This window comes from Suillus paluster (genome assembly GCF_016628075.1).
Source record: "Suillus paluster strain FC165 chromosome Unknown EDB91scaffold_1, whole genome shotgun sequence".
Taxonomy (NCBI): Eukaryota; Fungi; Basidiomycota; class Agaricomycetes; order Boletales; family Suillaceae; genus Suillus; species Suillus paluster.
This window is the reverse complement of record NW_024537561.1, coordinates 551,860-565,409: the sequence shown is the minus strand read 5'-3', so window position 1 is coordinate 565,409 and position 13,550 is coordinate 551,860. Positions and strand designations below refer to the sequence as shown.

The window sequence follows — 13,550 nt, the reverse complement described above, 5'->3', positions numbered from 1 at the left end:
GCAACCACAACCACAGCAGCAGCATTGTTCATGACGGTCACAGCCTCTGTTGCCCCCCTCCCTCTCTATCTCCTCCAATCTCGCCAGCCACTGCAACTGCAGCAGTAGTAATTGCGCATATTGCCTCGAGGCCCCAGTGACCATCTTAGCACTGCTACACCCCAGACCTTCAACATTAATATGTATTGGACTGGAGCCATCTGAATCATGGTGGCGGTCGGATCTCGCCTGACCTCCAATACACATTTACTGCCTGTTGCTTGGTAACACTCAGCACGAGGCAGTTTTCAGACAGGTCACTCATGGTAAGTCAATTGATATCTTTATGCATTGTAGTTGGCTAACACTTTTTCGGTATACTGCTCGCATCAAAGTACATATGAAGGGTATGATTTGATCCATCAATGCACAGGTAAGTTTTGTCAATGTATCTCACTATCATTATCACCACTCATTATCATGCCAATAGACGTCAGCAGTGCTGCAGCAATAACCGAGATAAGGATAGAATTCTCCTTATAACCTTGGAGCACATGTTTGTTTCCGACTGCTTCTGTACCGTCAACAACCCCCAGCTCATCACAGCCTTAGTTTCAGAGATGCTCCAGACTCTCAATGATTCAGACAGTGGGAACTTTGAGGCCGAGATTGATGCCGTTAGTGACACTGACACATCAGATGGTGAAGACTCAAGCGGTGATGAGCTTGGAACATTGAGGACAATCCTCACTGTCCCTCAACCGGAAGCACCCATGCACAAGGTTCACAAGGCAAGTGCATTTATTCTGCTACTCTACTACTCACCCTGATGTAATTTCAATGTATCTAGGCACTCGAAACTGTGCAGCAAGCATACAACTCACTATGATTTGAGCTTAAAGCTCTCAAGAAGGACTACCTTACACTCTCAGCTACTGTTCCTGCCTGCAGCCGTAACCATGCACTCAAGAAGACATCCACTCTCGACACGAAAATCACTGCCAAAGGGAAAAAGTACACATTGTTCTATCATTTCTGGGTCATCCCTGGTGTCTTCCCAATGACCCCACAGCCTGACAATGACCCATGTAGTCCTACACGTTGGGCATCTCCCAAGGCGAGGTGCCATGGTGCCATGGCGGAATTATATAAGTGTGTGTCCAAGGACTTGCACAAGTCCATGGAGAAATATACAGCATTCGATTCTTTGGTACGTTCTTTCATCCATTTCTGTCCTACAACCCACTTACATGATATTTCTTCTCAGTTTCGTGCTGCAGTTAGCACTGAGCAGTCAAATATTGTGCACGCTATCAAGAGCTGTGCAAGTCTCATCTTCTCAATGCTCAAGCTTGACCCCACTCTCTTTTCATCTCAGACAGATGCCAGAAAGCGAGACAACCATGACCTCCTTCGTCTGCTGAAGAAGAATGGCAAGGGAGAGTACATTCGGCTAACACCCATCCTGTTTGCGAGACCAGATGCCATGGTGGCCGATGAGTTCCTCAAGAATCCTGTACTAGTCAAAGTAAGTACATGCTTGGTTATGGTGTAATATGAAAGACTGGTGTGCTGACAACATTCATTCCAGATCGTTCACATTGAAATGTACAGGAAGAAGATACTTTCTGGAAAGACCAAGGGTCAGAAGGCTAGGGGACAGTGCTGCAATGCGCAATGTGTCACCAAAGGTTTAATTGCAGGTGCTGCAGTTATGGTGAGTGAATGTGTTGTCTTATATTCTACTACTTATTACTTGATTTCATAGGCACATTTTTTGTTGACACATGATCCTGAGTTTACTGCGACCAGTGTGGGGAATTCCCCCACTGTAGGCATAAAACCCCGTCCTTTCCACATCGTCTCACATCAGTTCTCCATATTCCACACATTCCGCATTTCCCACACATCGTCCAATGGGTTCCGCATTCCCACGCATCCTTCGGAACCCGCCTGCACTATCTGATATTCCCACGCATCATCAGACAACCTTCGCATGTCCTGTCCCCATCCTTCCAGGTCCATTGGTATGCTGTATCTCTCTTCCCATTGCTTCTAACATTATCCGGATCACACTGACACATGCCCTTATGGCACAGACCCCTATTCCGGAGTATTGTGCCCATGTGCACTGCCTGCCTTCACTTCCACTTCCTGAGAAGTTTACTACCTGTACCTCAGTGTTCCTTGAAAATAATGTTCCCTACAAGTAGTGGTACTCAGGGCTTGGGTGTTTTTTTATTGAATCCCATCTTTTACCTTCCCACTTTTCCTTCACCTTACTAGAGGACCGCTTTGACTTATGCCCACTATCGATCTAACCTTGTGATATACTTCCATCGACTCAATCAGCAAGTTCCGACAAATCTGTACGTTCTGCAATTTATCTGTTTGAGTCCCTGCTTCATTCCGCTTGAGTTCCGCTTGTTCAGCTTGAGTTCCACTTGTTCCACTTGTTCCGCATTTTTGTGGATCCTCATCCTACCTGCGGTAGGGTTGATTAGGGTCGCTTAGACAGAGATTAGCACTCCCCAGTAGCAATCCCCTTTAGGGCCGAATGTGCTTGTTCTCAAGTGAGGCAGCAGGCAGCAAAGACCCAACTGTGCAGTAGATTGATTTCTCACTGCTGCACTTGTTGTACCCACACCAGTGCAGAGACAAAGATCAACTACCAAGCAGACTATGATTTCTACTTGGAGCGTTTGTTCAAGTGCACTCTGTGGGCCTGTGGTGGACTACTTCAACAAGAAGGTTTTTGATGTTACTGGCCAACGTCTAGCACCAGCTTCTGATGACTTTCCTTCTGCCACTCAAGCTTGAACATGGGAGGATGATCTCCTTAATGAACTTGATGCTCCCACTCGGATAACTTCTACTCTCACTTCCCTCCCTGCCAGCTTGGCAGTGGTTGATGTCATCTCCAGCTATCATACTTCCATATCTGTCAACCACGGTCAATCCATGTCTGCAACTACACAGCTGCAGTTGGGCATCAGTCAGTTGACACTGGACAGTGGTGCTGTCATTGAGCCAACTGCATTGGCAACTTGCAGCATATCTTCTCACCAACCTCGAGTTCACACTGCTGACAGTGAGCTAACCTATGCGCCTGAGCCTGAACCAGTCAGGTGTGTTACTTGTCATGGTGGTAGCAAGGCAGTTACTAGTAAACCTAGGGGAAAAGGGAGGGGAAAGCACTGATCTGATCTTGTCGCTACCTTGTATTATGTTGTGTCTTCCTAAGGCTCTTAGATTTGATGCATCTCATCCTATAGTTTGAATTATGTTTGTTTCTCGTCAGAATTCTGTCAGTCTTGCTAGTATCCCTATAAGGCACTCAAAGACACCATATAGTGAAGCAGGTTTCAATGTATTCTGAGACCTTATAACCAAGTGGTAACTATGCCGGTGAGTACTATGAACTACAATTGTAATGATTCAGATAATGCTAATGGCAAGCGTTCTAATCCCTCTAAGTACAATAGTTTAACTTGAAATAAAATGACCCAGAGTTAAAATAGTAATAGGTAACATAATAAGATAACAATGGTCAAGATTACAATATGATTAGATAGCATTGGATAACAATGGTTGAGATTAGATAATAGAGGATAAAGATTAGAATATCATTGGATAGCATCTGGGTGTTAAGGTCGTGCTCAAGGGAGAGGTTACTCAAAGGGCTTCGGCTTCAGCTCGTGCGCTGCACCCCTTACCCGAGTACATGCCCTTAATTTCTGGGGGACAGAGGGGAAGTCCGATGGAAGTCCAGGGAATTCCAGAGGACAGAAGTCGGTGGAGTTCGGCAGAACTCCGGAAGACTATGTGGGGACAGAGTAAGGCTACTATGGAAGTCCGGAGTAGAAACAGAACAGAGGTTAGACTACCCTAAGGTAGAGCCAGAGAAGTAGTCCTAAGGTTTAACCCCTAAGACTCGGGGGTGGACAAGAGATGAGACTCAAGTCCAGAGATTGCAGGAATGAGCAGAACTAAGATGATATTCGAACTGAGGAGTTCCAGAGTATTACAGGGGTTTATATACTGTAGGTACATATCATGTAAGTAAATCAGTCAGCAAAGGTAAGGGCTATGTATGAAGCATGTGGAAAGTCTATTACTAAGTGTAACAGATCAAAGCAGTGAAGTCGGAAATGAAGTAAGAATGGACGGATCAGTAAGCATAGCGGAATAGGACATAACCGGTAACCGGAGCAATAGCTAATCTAAAAGGAGTTAGGGGTGAGTGCGGAGATGAAGGCAGAGCGCCGGGCAGAATAGCAAGATGGAGGACCGGACTTTAATGAAGTAGATCTGGAATTCCGGATCCGGAGGTACAGGATATGACACTGGGCCCTTGGAAACTTATTTTTATCTTCTATTATTGCGCCAACCCTTTTAAGACCTTGCAATGCTTACATGATATTCCCCATGAGGGATGCTATTTTAAGGCATCATAAGGTGGGAACAATGGCCTTTTAAGGCGCCATCAAATATTATCTTCATCATTGCAAAGCCTTACAATACAGTGTGTGAAAATCAGTCCTTAAATGTATTATTAGGCCTTGAAATGATCCATAGAAATTTCCGACATTTTGCAAATGGCTGTAATACAATTTTCTTTCATACTATGTTCTGAAGGTGAGACTCGGGACGTGCTTGAGCTCAGGTTCAGAATCGCTCTACCTTTATAGCTATAAGTTACTATTAGATCTGGCAGCCGTTCTGCACGATCTCAAAGATGTTATCCAGCCTCCATCATTACGTACTGTATCATACTACAAGTAAGTACGCGAGCTGGAGCCAAAACATCCGAGTCATGATTCGGACTGAGTCCATACGGAAGTCGCCACAGTAGATACGCGCCTACCTGGAAAGATCCACTACACCCTTCCTTGTGATCAGAGGCGTAAGTTTATCGCGAACCTGCTGTGCTCGGTGGATCATAATAGTGTAGGTCGCTTCCTCGCCTAGCTATGGATGCCGCGGCCGCGAACAAGCCCCGAGTCCCATTTAAGATTCATTTGTACATTCCGACCTTACCTAACCACATGACATTGACACAGGCTAGCACTGCCAGTTATGCAGCAGGTAGCCTTTACTCACAGTGCAGAGGAACCACTGTCTTCCTTCGATCAAGCCAACAGGTCCTAGACTAGGGCGGTGCTGCACACAATACCGTTATCTCTAACCTTGGATTTCCCATTGGTCTGTGCTGTTCCTCAATGCGTCCTTCCACTGGATTGATCAGGTTCTTCTCGTAGACGCTTTGGTATACTCTGCCACTTTTGCTTTCGACAAGTACTCGTCACTCATTTTGCACAGGGATCCTTCACACAGCGTACCGACAGCAAAGTATATCGTGATCGGGCCATGCCACAGTATGGCATCATTGACGTGGATATGCCACTGGATGGAATGTTACCCAGATATTCCATCAGTCCACCACAACCACTGGAGACATCATTGCCACATCCGCCACAGGGGAAATCATTTATAAAGCCGTCGAATTCATGGAAACTACCATCTTCCTCTCCTTCAACGATGTCCTCGCAGATGCTTGCCGAATACTTACAAAGACGTGAGAAGCTCATCGCAGAGGATCGCGCATTGCGTATAGACCATGTTCGTGCCAATTATACCGCGGCTGAGCTCAAGGCAGATGAAGTCGTGCGCTCCATCCGTGCTAGAGAAGCCGTCACTGTTTGGGGAGTTGATCGCGAGGATGTTCCTCACCCGTACCCAGGGATGGAGTTTCTAAACTGGTATGATGTTCGTCTCACGCTTGGCACTCCCTCTCACATCTGTGTACAGCCAAAGACATTATTTTACAGACGGACCTCTACAGTAAAATCGTCTCCAAAGTAGGCATAGTAAATTACTGTGCTTCCTTTCATTGATTTGCTCGACCACGGTTTCCCTGTAGATGCCAAAGGGCGGGCTATTACATGTACACCAGAACGCCTCGGTGGAGGCGAGAATGTTGCTTGATCTGGCACTGGGTCACCCCGCGATACATATTCGCGTCCCGGGCCCGTTGGATGCGTCTTCTCTCGGAAATGTGCTGCCCAATATCCGGCCGATTCCTGTGGAACAGTATCCCGCCGCCGACGCCGTTGGCATCACGGATGTTTCATACACCGGTGGCTGGGTTCCGATCAACAAGGCGCGAGAGTTGTTCGATCCTGAACTAGGTGGCCCTGAAGGATTTGATAAGTGGGTGCTCAGCACCTTTGTGATCAATCCCAGCGATGCGTTTAAAACGTACAATACGCCAATGAAAGTGAGTTGCACATTATGCAACCTGCTAGACGGATGTCTTTAATGCGAGGGTCCCAGATTTGGCTGAAGTTTGGGAGCACGTTTGGCGTGACCGATGTGAGCCTTTGGTGTGCTGGAAGTCAAGATGTGAGCTTGTACTAATGAACCTTAGCCCATCATCCGATTCGTCCCGATTCAAAAGGAATATTTGCGGCTGTTCATTCGCTCATCGATCGAAGATGGCATCTCATACATTGAGGTACGAACCAATTTCTTCACCAAGTGAGTCGAAAGGAGATACGAATGTGATTGCGACTCCTGACATTCGTTAGATATATACTTGCAGAGGACGCGAAGACCGAACTTGAATTACGTGAGCTACTCTTAATATTCCGAGAGGTCACGAACGAAATCAAGGCGGAGATGAAGGCGAAAGGTCGGGAAGATGATTTTGCTGGGTTGAAGGTCAGTTTGGTCTCTCTTGAAGCTACTCAAGCTCAGACTGCTTGTTTTTCCTAGATTGTCTATAATACCCTGAGAGTTGTCTCCCCAGAGGTTTTGGAAGCAGAACTAGATCAGTGCTCTAAATTCAAGCAGGAATTCCCAGACCTTATCGCTGGTAAGTTCCACGGCTTTTCTGCGAGTCTAGCTGTAATAGTTCTGTCTGCCAGGTTTTGATCTCGTGGGCCACGAAGATGGGCCGAAGTGTAAACCACTAATTGATTACGCAGAGCCGCTTCTGCGTTTCGCCGAGCAGCATCCGGACATCCCGTTCCTCTTTCATGCTGGTGAAACTCTAGGCGATGGCACTGCAGCGGACATGAATTTGTATGATGCTATTCTGCTTGGGACAAAGCGTATCGGACACGGGTTAGATGCATTGTATGGTATCAAGTTCTCGCTGATTTGTTTTGCACAGTTTTTCACTAGCCAAGCATCCCAAATTGATGGAAATCTGTCGAGAGAAGAAAATTGCAATTGAAGTGTGCCCCATATCGTGAGTGACTCGTGCAAGTAGACGCCCCCAGTTAATCTTGAGCATTCAATAGAAATGAAGTGCTAGTAAGTCTTGTATATACTGCATCCGAGCCTACGTTGACCTCATCAACTTATAGCGTCTTACCTCATCGATGCTTATGCACCCCCTCCCGATAATCATGAACCAAGGCATTCCGGTGGTACTGTCTTCCGACGACCCTGCGATGTTCAATAATATGGGTTTGTCATTTGATTTCTTCCAGGTGATCTCTTCCTTGTTTGTCCGTTCTTGGAACAAGACTCATCACAGCCATTTACAGGTACTTGTAGCAAGTGAAGTTACGGGACTCCTTACTCTTGGCCAAATGGCCCGCGACAGCATTACCGTGAGTCACGTTCTTGTGCATGTCTCTTGCATCGTGTAATTTTCCCTGGGTAGTATTCCATGCTTGATGAACGGAGCAAACTGGCCGCTATGAATGCATGGGAAAGACGGTGGGCCAGATTCATAGAAGAGGTCGCGGCGATGACACCATGACGCTGGTCGCAGTTTTTGCTCTCGGATTCACTCGACTCGGAAGTAATTACTCCGAAAATTTAGCACCCAAGTACTTAGCCATACCTTTACTTACGCAGACAGTAGAAAGTGCAACATAAATTATTGTAGATGTTGTAGAGATTACTTGTCAAATTTGTGCAAATCTGTAATCATGAACCAGGCATTCCGGTCCAATAATAATACCTTCGGGTTTGCACTTCCTACGTCAAGCTAACGATCAGTGCGGGTATGTACTACTTATCATAGAATTCCTCTGGTGCCGTCACGAACGATACCATATCTCAAACCCTACGGATTAACTTCCTTCGTCGGCCTCATGTAACCCCCGGTGGTTTAGGTGCCTATTTCAGCGGTAGCAGCGTCTTCACGCCGTTTGCTGCCAAAGTCAACGGAGAAAATGTGTAGAAGAGGGAGGTTCCAGCCGCTGTTTTATTCAATGGATTTAGCATAGTGTCCACGCATGATGAGTTGAAGCTTGACATCTTGTACGCTTCCCAAAGTGAGCTTGTCGGAATCGTTAAGTGTTGCCGAACTTAACGGCAAGGGGAACTAGGAGCGGGAGGGTATCTGTCGTTCGCTAACCTTTAAAAATAGTTCGGCTGGGACGTACCAGTGAGCAGTGCAATCAAGTTCTTGCAATGCGTGTTTGCGATAGAATCTAATGCCCTTAACAGGGGCTAGTCGACGGGAGCACTGCAGCGATAAGTCGGCATTCACGATCGGCGTTGTGCAACACTTAGATCCATATTATAGTCCTGAATGGTCTGAAATCGTGTAGTTCTACTGGCATATCGCGCGTAGACGGGCCCGAGACTCATTGGAGTACCGAATTTGGCCTAAATGCGTGCTCTTTTTAGGGGAACCATGGAGCATGTTGAGCGCAAGCTGTGGAAGAAGGACAGCATGAGTGTAACACGCATCTGAACGAATGGGCTTTCATCCTTTTGCCCCACTGGAATATTTCGCTCAATATTTTAGGGATTCCACGCAAAGTCACGAAGGCTACAGATGACTGCATGGACCTGGGAAGTAGGCACCCCCGAAAAGGTTGAAGTCGCGATATTTGCAAAACGTGCGCGTCACTGGCTGTCACCAGACACCTCGGGAAGGTCAAGATACACCATTTGACATCTAGTTGCTACCATGCATACATGAGATGTAAATTAATACAACAACCATGATATCCGTAGTTATCTGTAATGAGAACATCAGAACATCAACTTCTCAATCGCAATCTTGACATTGCGGATTTGGCTTTGCAGCTCCCTGGCCTCGCTAGTGGTGACGCTAGCAGCGATGACAGGCCTGGATACATTGCATGCGCGTCCGAGGGCTGCCTTGGAAGGAATGAACACGTATGGAACATTCTATAAAGCCCACAGTTAGCGGTGAATGGTACAAAATGGCTTTAAAGTAAGCATGCCTTTTCCTCGCAAAGAAGGGGAAGATGTAAAAGAATTTCCAGGGGCTCGGTGTCCGCTGTGAGTACAATGAACTCCGCCACTCCACGGTTAAGGGTTTTGGTCGCTGTAAAGGTGGATATTAGACACGGGGTACTCTCCGAGGGCCGACGAAAGGAGTGGAAAAGCGGTAATGAAGGGCTAGGACGTTACTTACCTTCATTGGCACCTTTTTTTAGTTGTTTATACTGACCGGCCTGTTGGACCAAGTCCAAGATCTACGATACGAGTCAGCAGTATAAAGATGGTGACTCGAGAAACATACAGAATTGGTTAGACCCTCATCTGCAAGTGGCCATGCTTTTCCGCGTGCTTCAGCCATTATGACCTCACGTTGGATTGATCCTTGGTCAAAAAGAAAGTTGTCGAGGATCTGCCCGAAATTTGAAAGTAAGGTGTGCTGTGGCTGTGATATGTATTGACATGTTTGTCTTGGAAGAAACCCAAGCCAACGTATACTAAAGTCTCGTTTCTGACAACGTTCTGTGTCCTAGAACCTTTGACCCAGTTTCGTTTCAGGAGCTTTACTTTCTCGCAACACTTATTCGTTGTATAAAACTTTATCGTCGCAGGAGGTAAGTCAATTTCAGTAGCATGCAGTCCGTATCCAACCCGCAATCCGTCTTCCTCACCACACCCGCTCGTCCCCCATCAGACATTTCAAACCCACTACCGTACGATACCACACTATCAAGCCTATCACCCCCAGAATTCCGTCCCCCTAACCAAAATATTTTGAACTAAATTTCGAAAATGGCAGAAGCTGACTACAACCGCAAGCGGTCGCGTTCCCCCTCTGACTCTGAGGAGAAGAAGCATCACAAGCGTGCTAACACAGGCGCTACGGCTCACGCGGATGACTCACGAGCTGATAAGCACCAGGGTTCTGGTTCAACAACCGCTACGTCTATGACTCGCGATGTGAACATGACGGAAATTTCCGCACCCGTCGCAGATACTGCTGCCTCTACTCCTTCTCCCAAGGGAACCTCATCTGATAATCGACGTGACGAGTCCCGCACTCGTTCTGACGAGGCCGGAAAATCATCCACTACGATGTCTGCTCCACCTTCATCGTCCTCAGCTGCCGCCCCTCCCTCAGCCATGATTCACATGCGCTGCCTGATCGTCACCCAGGACGCGTCAATCATCATTGGGAAGGGTGGTTCGCATGTCAACGAGATCAGGGACAAGAGCGGAGCTCGTGTCATGGTATCTGAGAGCATTCCCGGTAACCCTGAGAGAATTCTCAATGTTAGCGGGCCTCTCGATGCAGTATCCAAGGTGAGCTACGGACATCATTTTAGCACGTATTTTTGTTCACCATAAGTTCTACAGGCTTTTGGTTTGATTGTGCGGCGGATCAATGACGAACCCTTCGACGTACCTTCAGTTCCTGGAAGTCGTGCAGTGACTATCAAGTTCATGATTCCAAACTCCCGTATGGGGTCTGTGATAGGGAAACAAGGCTCAAAAATCAAGGAGATCCAGGATGCCAGCGGTGCACGACTGAATGCAAGCGAGGGCATGCTCCCTGGTTCGACTGAGGTACAGTAAACAGGAGTTCATTACAAGGCAGCAACTCATTCTTTTGCGTGAATGTAGCGAGTCCTGAGTGTTGCAGGAGTTGCTGATGCTATTCACATAGCAACCTACTACATCGGCAATATCCTCATTGAAGCACAAGAACGCATGCCTTCTTCGTCTTCGTCCAGCCACTCTAGTTACCGCCCTTCCAGTTACTCTCGGCGACCTCCGTATACTGGCTCATCATATGTGCCAGGGTATGCGAACGCGTCGCAACCCTACGGTGCTCCACCTCCACCACCTAATCCACCACAGCAGCTGCAAACCCAGCAAATTTACATTCCCAACGATTTGGTGGGCTGCATTATTGGAAAGGGAGGTAGCAAAATCAATGAAATCCGTCATATGAGCGCTAGCCAGATCAAAATCATGGAACCAGGTGCCGGGTTGAACGGCGCTCCAGCGCCCGCAGGTAACGAAAACGAGCGCTTGGTTGTTATAACTGGACAGCCTGCGAACATTCAGATGGCAGTACAACTGCTGTATCACGTACGTTGCTCTTGTCTAAGTAATGTCGAGAATTTCCTCACGCGTGAGCTGTTTCAGCGGTTGGAACAAGAGAAGCAAAAGCAGCTACGAACGTCCACTTCATCTTCTTGAGCTCGCGCTGCGGCCCCTTGGACTTGAGCACTGTTACTTTGTTTTCGTTTGTCGACAAATCTTCAAGCATGCTTGTTGTGCTTTCTTTTCGTTTTTGTTCTGACTGTAAAAACAACAACGTTTTCACAACGCAGATATGTATATTAGTCGCCTTGCCTGTCTTTGGTCCTTGGTTAAGCAATTCTTCTGCTTGCCGCTGGTATTTGGTACGACAAGTATTTATGTAATGTTTTTTTTCACCCTGTTGTCCCGCATTTCTGGTGATAAACATACGGCGCGATAGTATTACGTAAACCAAGACGTCGAAAAATCTTTGCTATTTCAGTCCAGACAGCTACAGACAACTAGCCAATGGCTCCACTACTTACAACACAAAAGGCCTATGCCGCGAAACTTGACGCCAAAGGCAAAGGTAAACGAAAAGCGGACGATATCGATGGCAACGATGGCGACGTTCAACAACCTAAACAGAAGAGGAACAAACAGCGTGTGCTGCTACTGTCTTCTCGGGGCATCACGCACCGCATGAGACATCTCATGAACGATCTTGAGGCTCTACTACCTCATGTCAAGAAAGGTAAAGTGGTGGTTTTGTCCACAAATCCATTAGTTCTTAATTGAATGTATCTCAGATTCAAAACTTGATTCTAAGTCCCAGCTGAATCTCCTGCCCGAGATAGCAGACCTCAACAATTGCAATAACACGCTCTATTTTGAGGCAAGGAGACATGAAGATCTGTATATGTGGGCTACGAAAACACCGAATGGGCCCAGCATTAAATTGCACGTTCAAAACGTGCATACGATGGATGAGCTGAAGATGACGGGGAACTGTCTGAAAGGAAGCAGGGGCATCCTCAGCTTTGACAAAGCTTTTGATGAAACAGAGTGGGGCAAGCTTACGAAAGAGGTTTTCACGCATGTACGTTCTTGGGCTATCGCTGAGCGGTGCGCATTAACGCGTGATCATATTCCGTTGCACCACACAGATATTTGGCGTTCCTCCACTAGCTCGGAAAGCAAAACCATTCATTGACCACGTTTTGACATTCTCTATCGTCGATAACAAGATTTGGTTCCGCAATTTCCAGGTATGTTGGAGCCGTGAATTAATTTATTGCCAAGTGTTGACTCCGTGTCATCACACACAGATAATGGAAAAGGATCCGCTGCAGCCAAACGGCCCACCTCAAACATCTCTCGTTGAGATTGGCCCCCGATTTGTGCTGACGCCCATCCGTATTTTTGAAGGCGCTTTCGGTGGTGCAATTGTTTATTCCAATCCTGGTTCGTACTATGGAGCAATCGCGCTCGTTTTTGCTCACTAATTTCACAAATAGAATTTGTTACACCTGCTTCCGTCCGCTCAGCGATCAGGTATGCCAAAGGAGACAAATACCGGCAACGGAAAGAAGCACAGGAGGAGACGTCGAAGAGAAAAGAGCTTCGTAAAAGGGAGGAAGATATACTGGCAGTGTCCAAGGTGTTTGCGTAGACGCCTACGCGTGTCCTTAACGCGATATTATGTCTGAGCGGTAAGCACACCAACTTGGGGTGCTTATAGGGTATCTCTGGGTGATTATCGACGTGTTTTTGTAGCCGTGACACACGTTGTCTCGCCTTTGCGGTGACCTGTATGCGTGTGTTCTATATCAGATTCATCGAGATTCTGTGCTTCTCCTTTTTTGGAGCAGTTTTTCTTTCTACGACTGCTTTGAGCTCTCTAGCGCTCTAGCACTAGGCCCCGGCAGCATTTTTCCATTGTCTCTCATTTCGGGAAGTGCACAGCCACCAAGCCTATCTTGTTTTCTTGCTTTTGTGCGCTCACAAAGGCAACGGCCTGGCAACAACCCATTTACGAAACAAAGGAGAATTTTGGCTGAGGAAACGTTCCCGCTCACCAGGATAACGTGCCTTGACCAATATGAGCTGATGCCGAAGCTCAGCCGTTTCAGAGGTGGGGCCACGCGCCTTTTGTTCTGCCTTCGAAGCTCAGGCTGAACTTTCCGTGAGTGCGTGTAACCGAGTGACAGGCAGTCCTATATAACGATGTCTGTCGCTTGGTGAGAAGGCTGTTATTCTCCTGGCTCCAGCCACTGATACCCCCCACTCTCTTATAGATATCCCTT

General features: G+C 47.1%; 5 protein-coding genes across 5 annotated transcripts; 4 read left to right on the top strand and 1 right to left on the bottom strand.

The window, feature by feature from the left end:
- Positions 1–599: 599 nt before the first annotated feature.
- On the top strand, positions 600–1,945 carry EDB91DRAFT_1241455 (uncharacterized protein; the record flags this gene model as incomplete). Its single annotated transcript, XM_041322078.1, has 6 exons — positions 600–761; positions 830–841; positions 875–1,189; positions 1,247–1,507; positions 1,571–1,696; positions 1,748–1,945. The coding sequence occupies 6 exons, from the start codon at positions 600–602 to the stop codon at positions 1,943–1,945; spliced, it is 1,074 nt and encodes a 357-aa protein (XP_041184212.1).
- A 3,575-nt stretch (positions 1,946–5,520) lies between these two features.
- EDB91DRAFT_1212897 (Metallo-dependent hydrolase) lies at positions 5,521–7,973 on the top strand (the record flags this gene model as incomplete). Its single annotated transcript, XM_041320769.1, has 13 exons — positions 5,521–5,752; positions 5,791–5,840; positions 5,903–6,259; positions 6,316–6,354; positions 6,410–6,519; positions 6,570–6,702; positions 6,757–6,856; positions 6,909–7,107; positions 7,157–7,234; positions 7,287–7,299; positions 7,353–7,478; positions 7,536–7,601; positions 7,655–7,973. The coding sequence occupies 13 exons, from the start codon at positions 5,521–5,523 to the stop codon at positions 7,751–7,753; spliced, it is 1,602 nt and encodes a 533-aa protein (XP_041184211.1). The 3' UTR covers positions 7,754–7,973.
- Positions 7,974–8,858: 885 nt separating this feature from the next.
- Positions 8,859–9,629, bottom strand: EDB91DRAFT_1092365 (50S ribosomal protein L30e-like protein). The gene is made up of 4 exons (XM_041316736.1): positions 9,500–9,629; positions 9,392–9,452; positions 9,198–9,301; positions 8,859–9,141 (listed from the first exon to the last, which is right to left on the bottom strand). Exons 1-4 carry the CDS (start codon positions 9,554–9,556, stop codon positions 8,983–8,985), a joined length of 381 nt encoding a protein of 126 aa, XP_041184210.1. The 5' UTR covers positions 9,557–9,629; the 3' UTR covers positions 8,859–8,982.
- Positions 9,630–9,665: 36 nt separating this feature from the next.
- On the top strand, positions 9,666–11,744 carry EDB91DRAFT_1092364 (uncharacterized protein). Its single transcript, XM_041316735.1, has 5 exons — positions 9,666–9,809; positions 9,890–10,518; positions 10,573–10,782; positions 10,840–11,310; positions 11,368–11,744. Exons 2-5 carry the CDS (start codon positions 9,988–9,990, stop codon positions 11,419–11,421), a joined length of 1,266 nt encoding a protein of 421 aa, XP_041184209.1. The 5' UTR covers positions 9,666–9,809; positions 9,890–9,987; the 3' UTR covers positions 11,422–11,744.
- On the top strand, positions 11,743–13,187 carry EDB91DRAFT_11921 (Brix domain-containing protein). The gene is made up of 5 exons (XM_041320549.1): positions 11,743–11,998; positions 12,054–12,343; positions 12,411–12,512; positions 12,573–12,708; positions 12,762–13,187. Exons 1-5 carry the CDS (start codon positions 11,773–11,775, stop codon positions 12,914–12,916), a joined length of 909 nt encoding a protein of 302 aa, XP_041184208.1. The 5' UTR covers positions 11,743–11,772; the 3' UTR covers positions 12,917–13,187.
- The last annotated feature ends 363 nt before the right edge of the window (positions 13,188–13,550 follow it).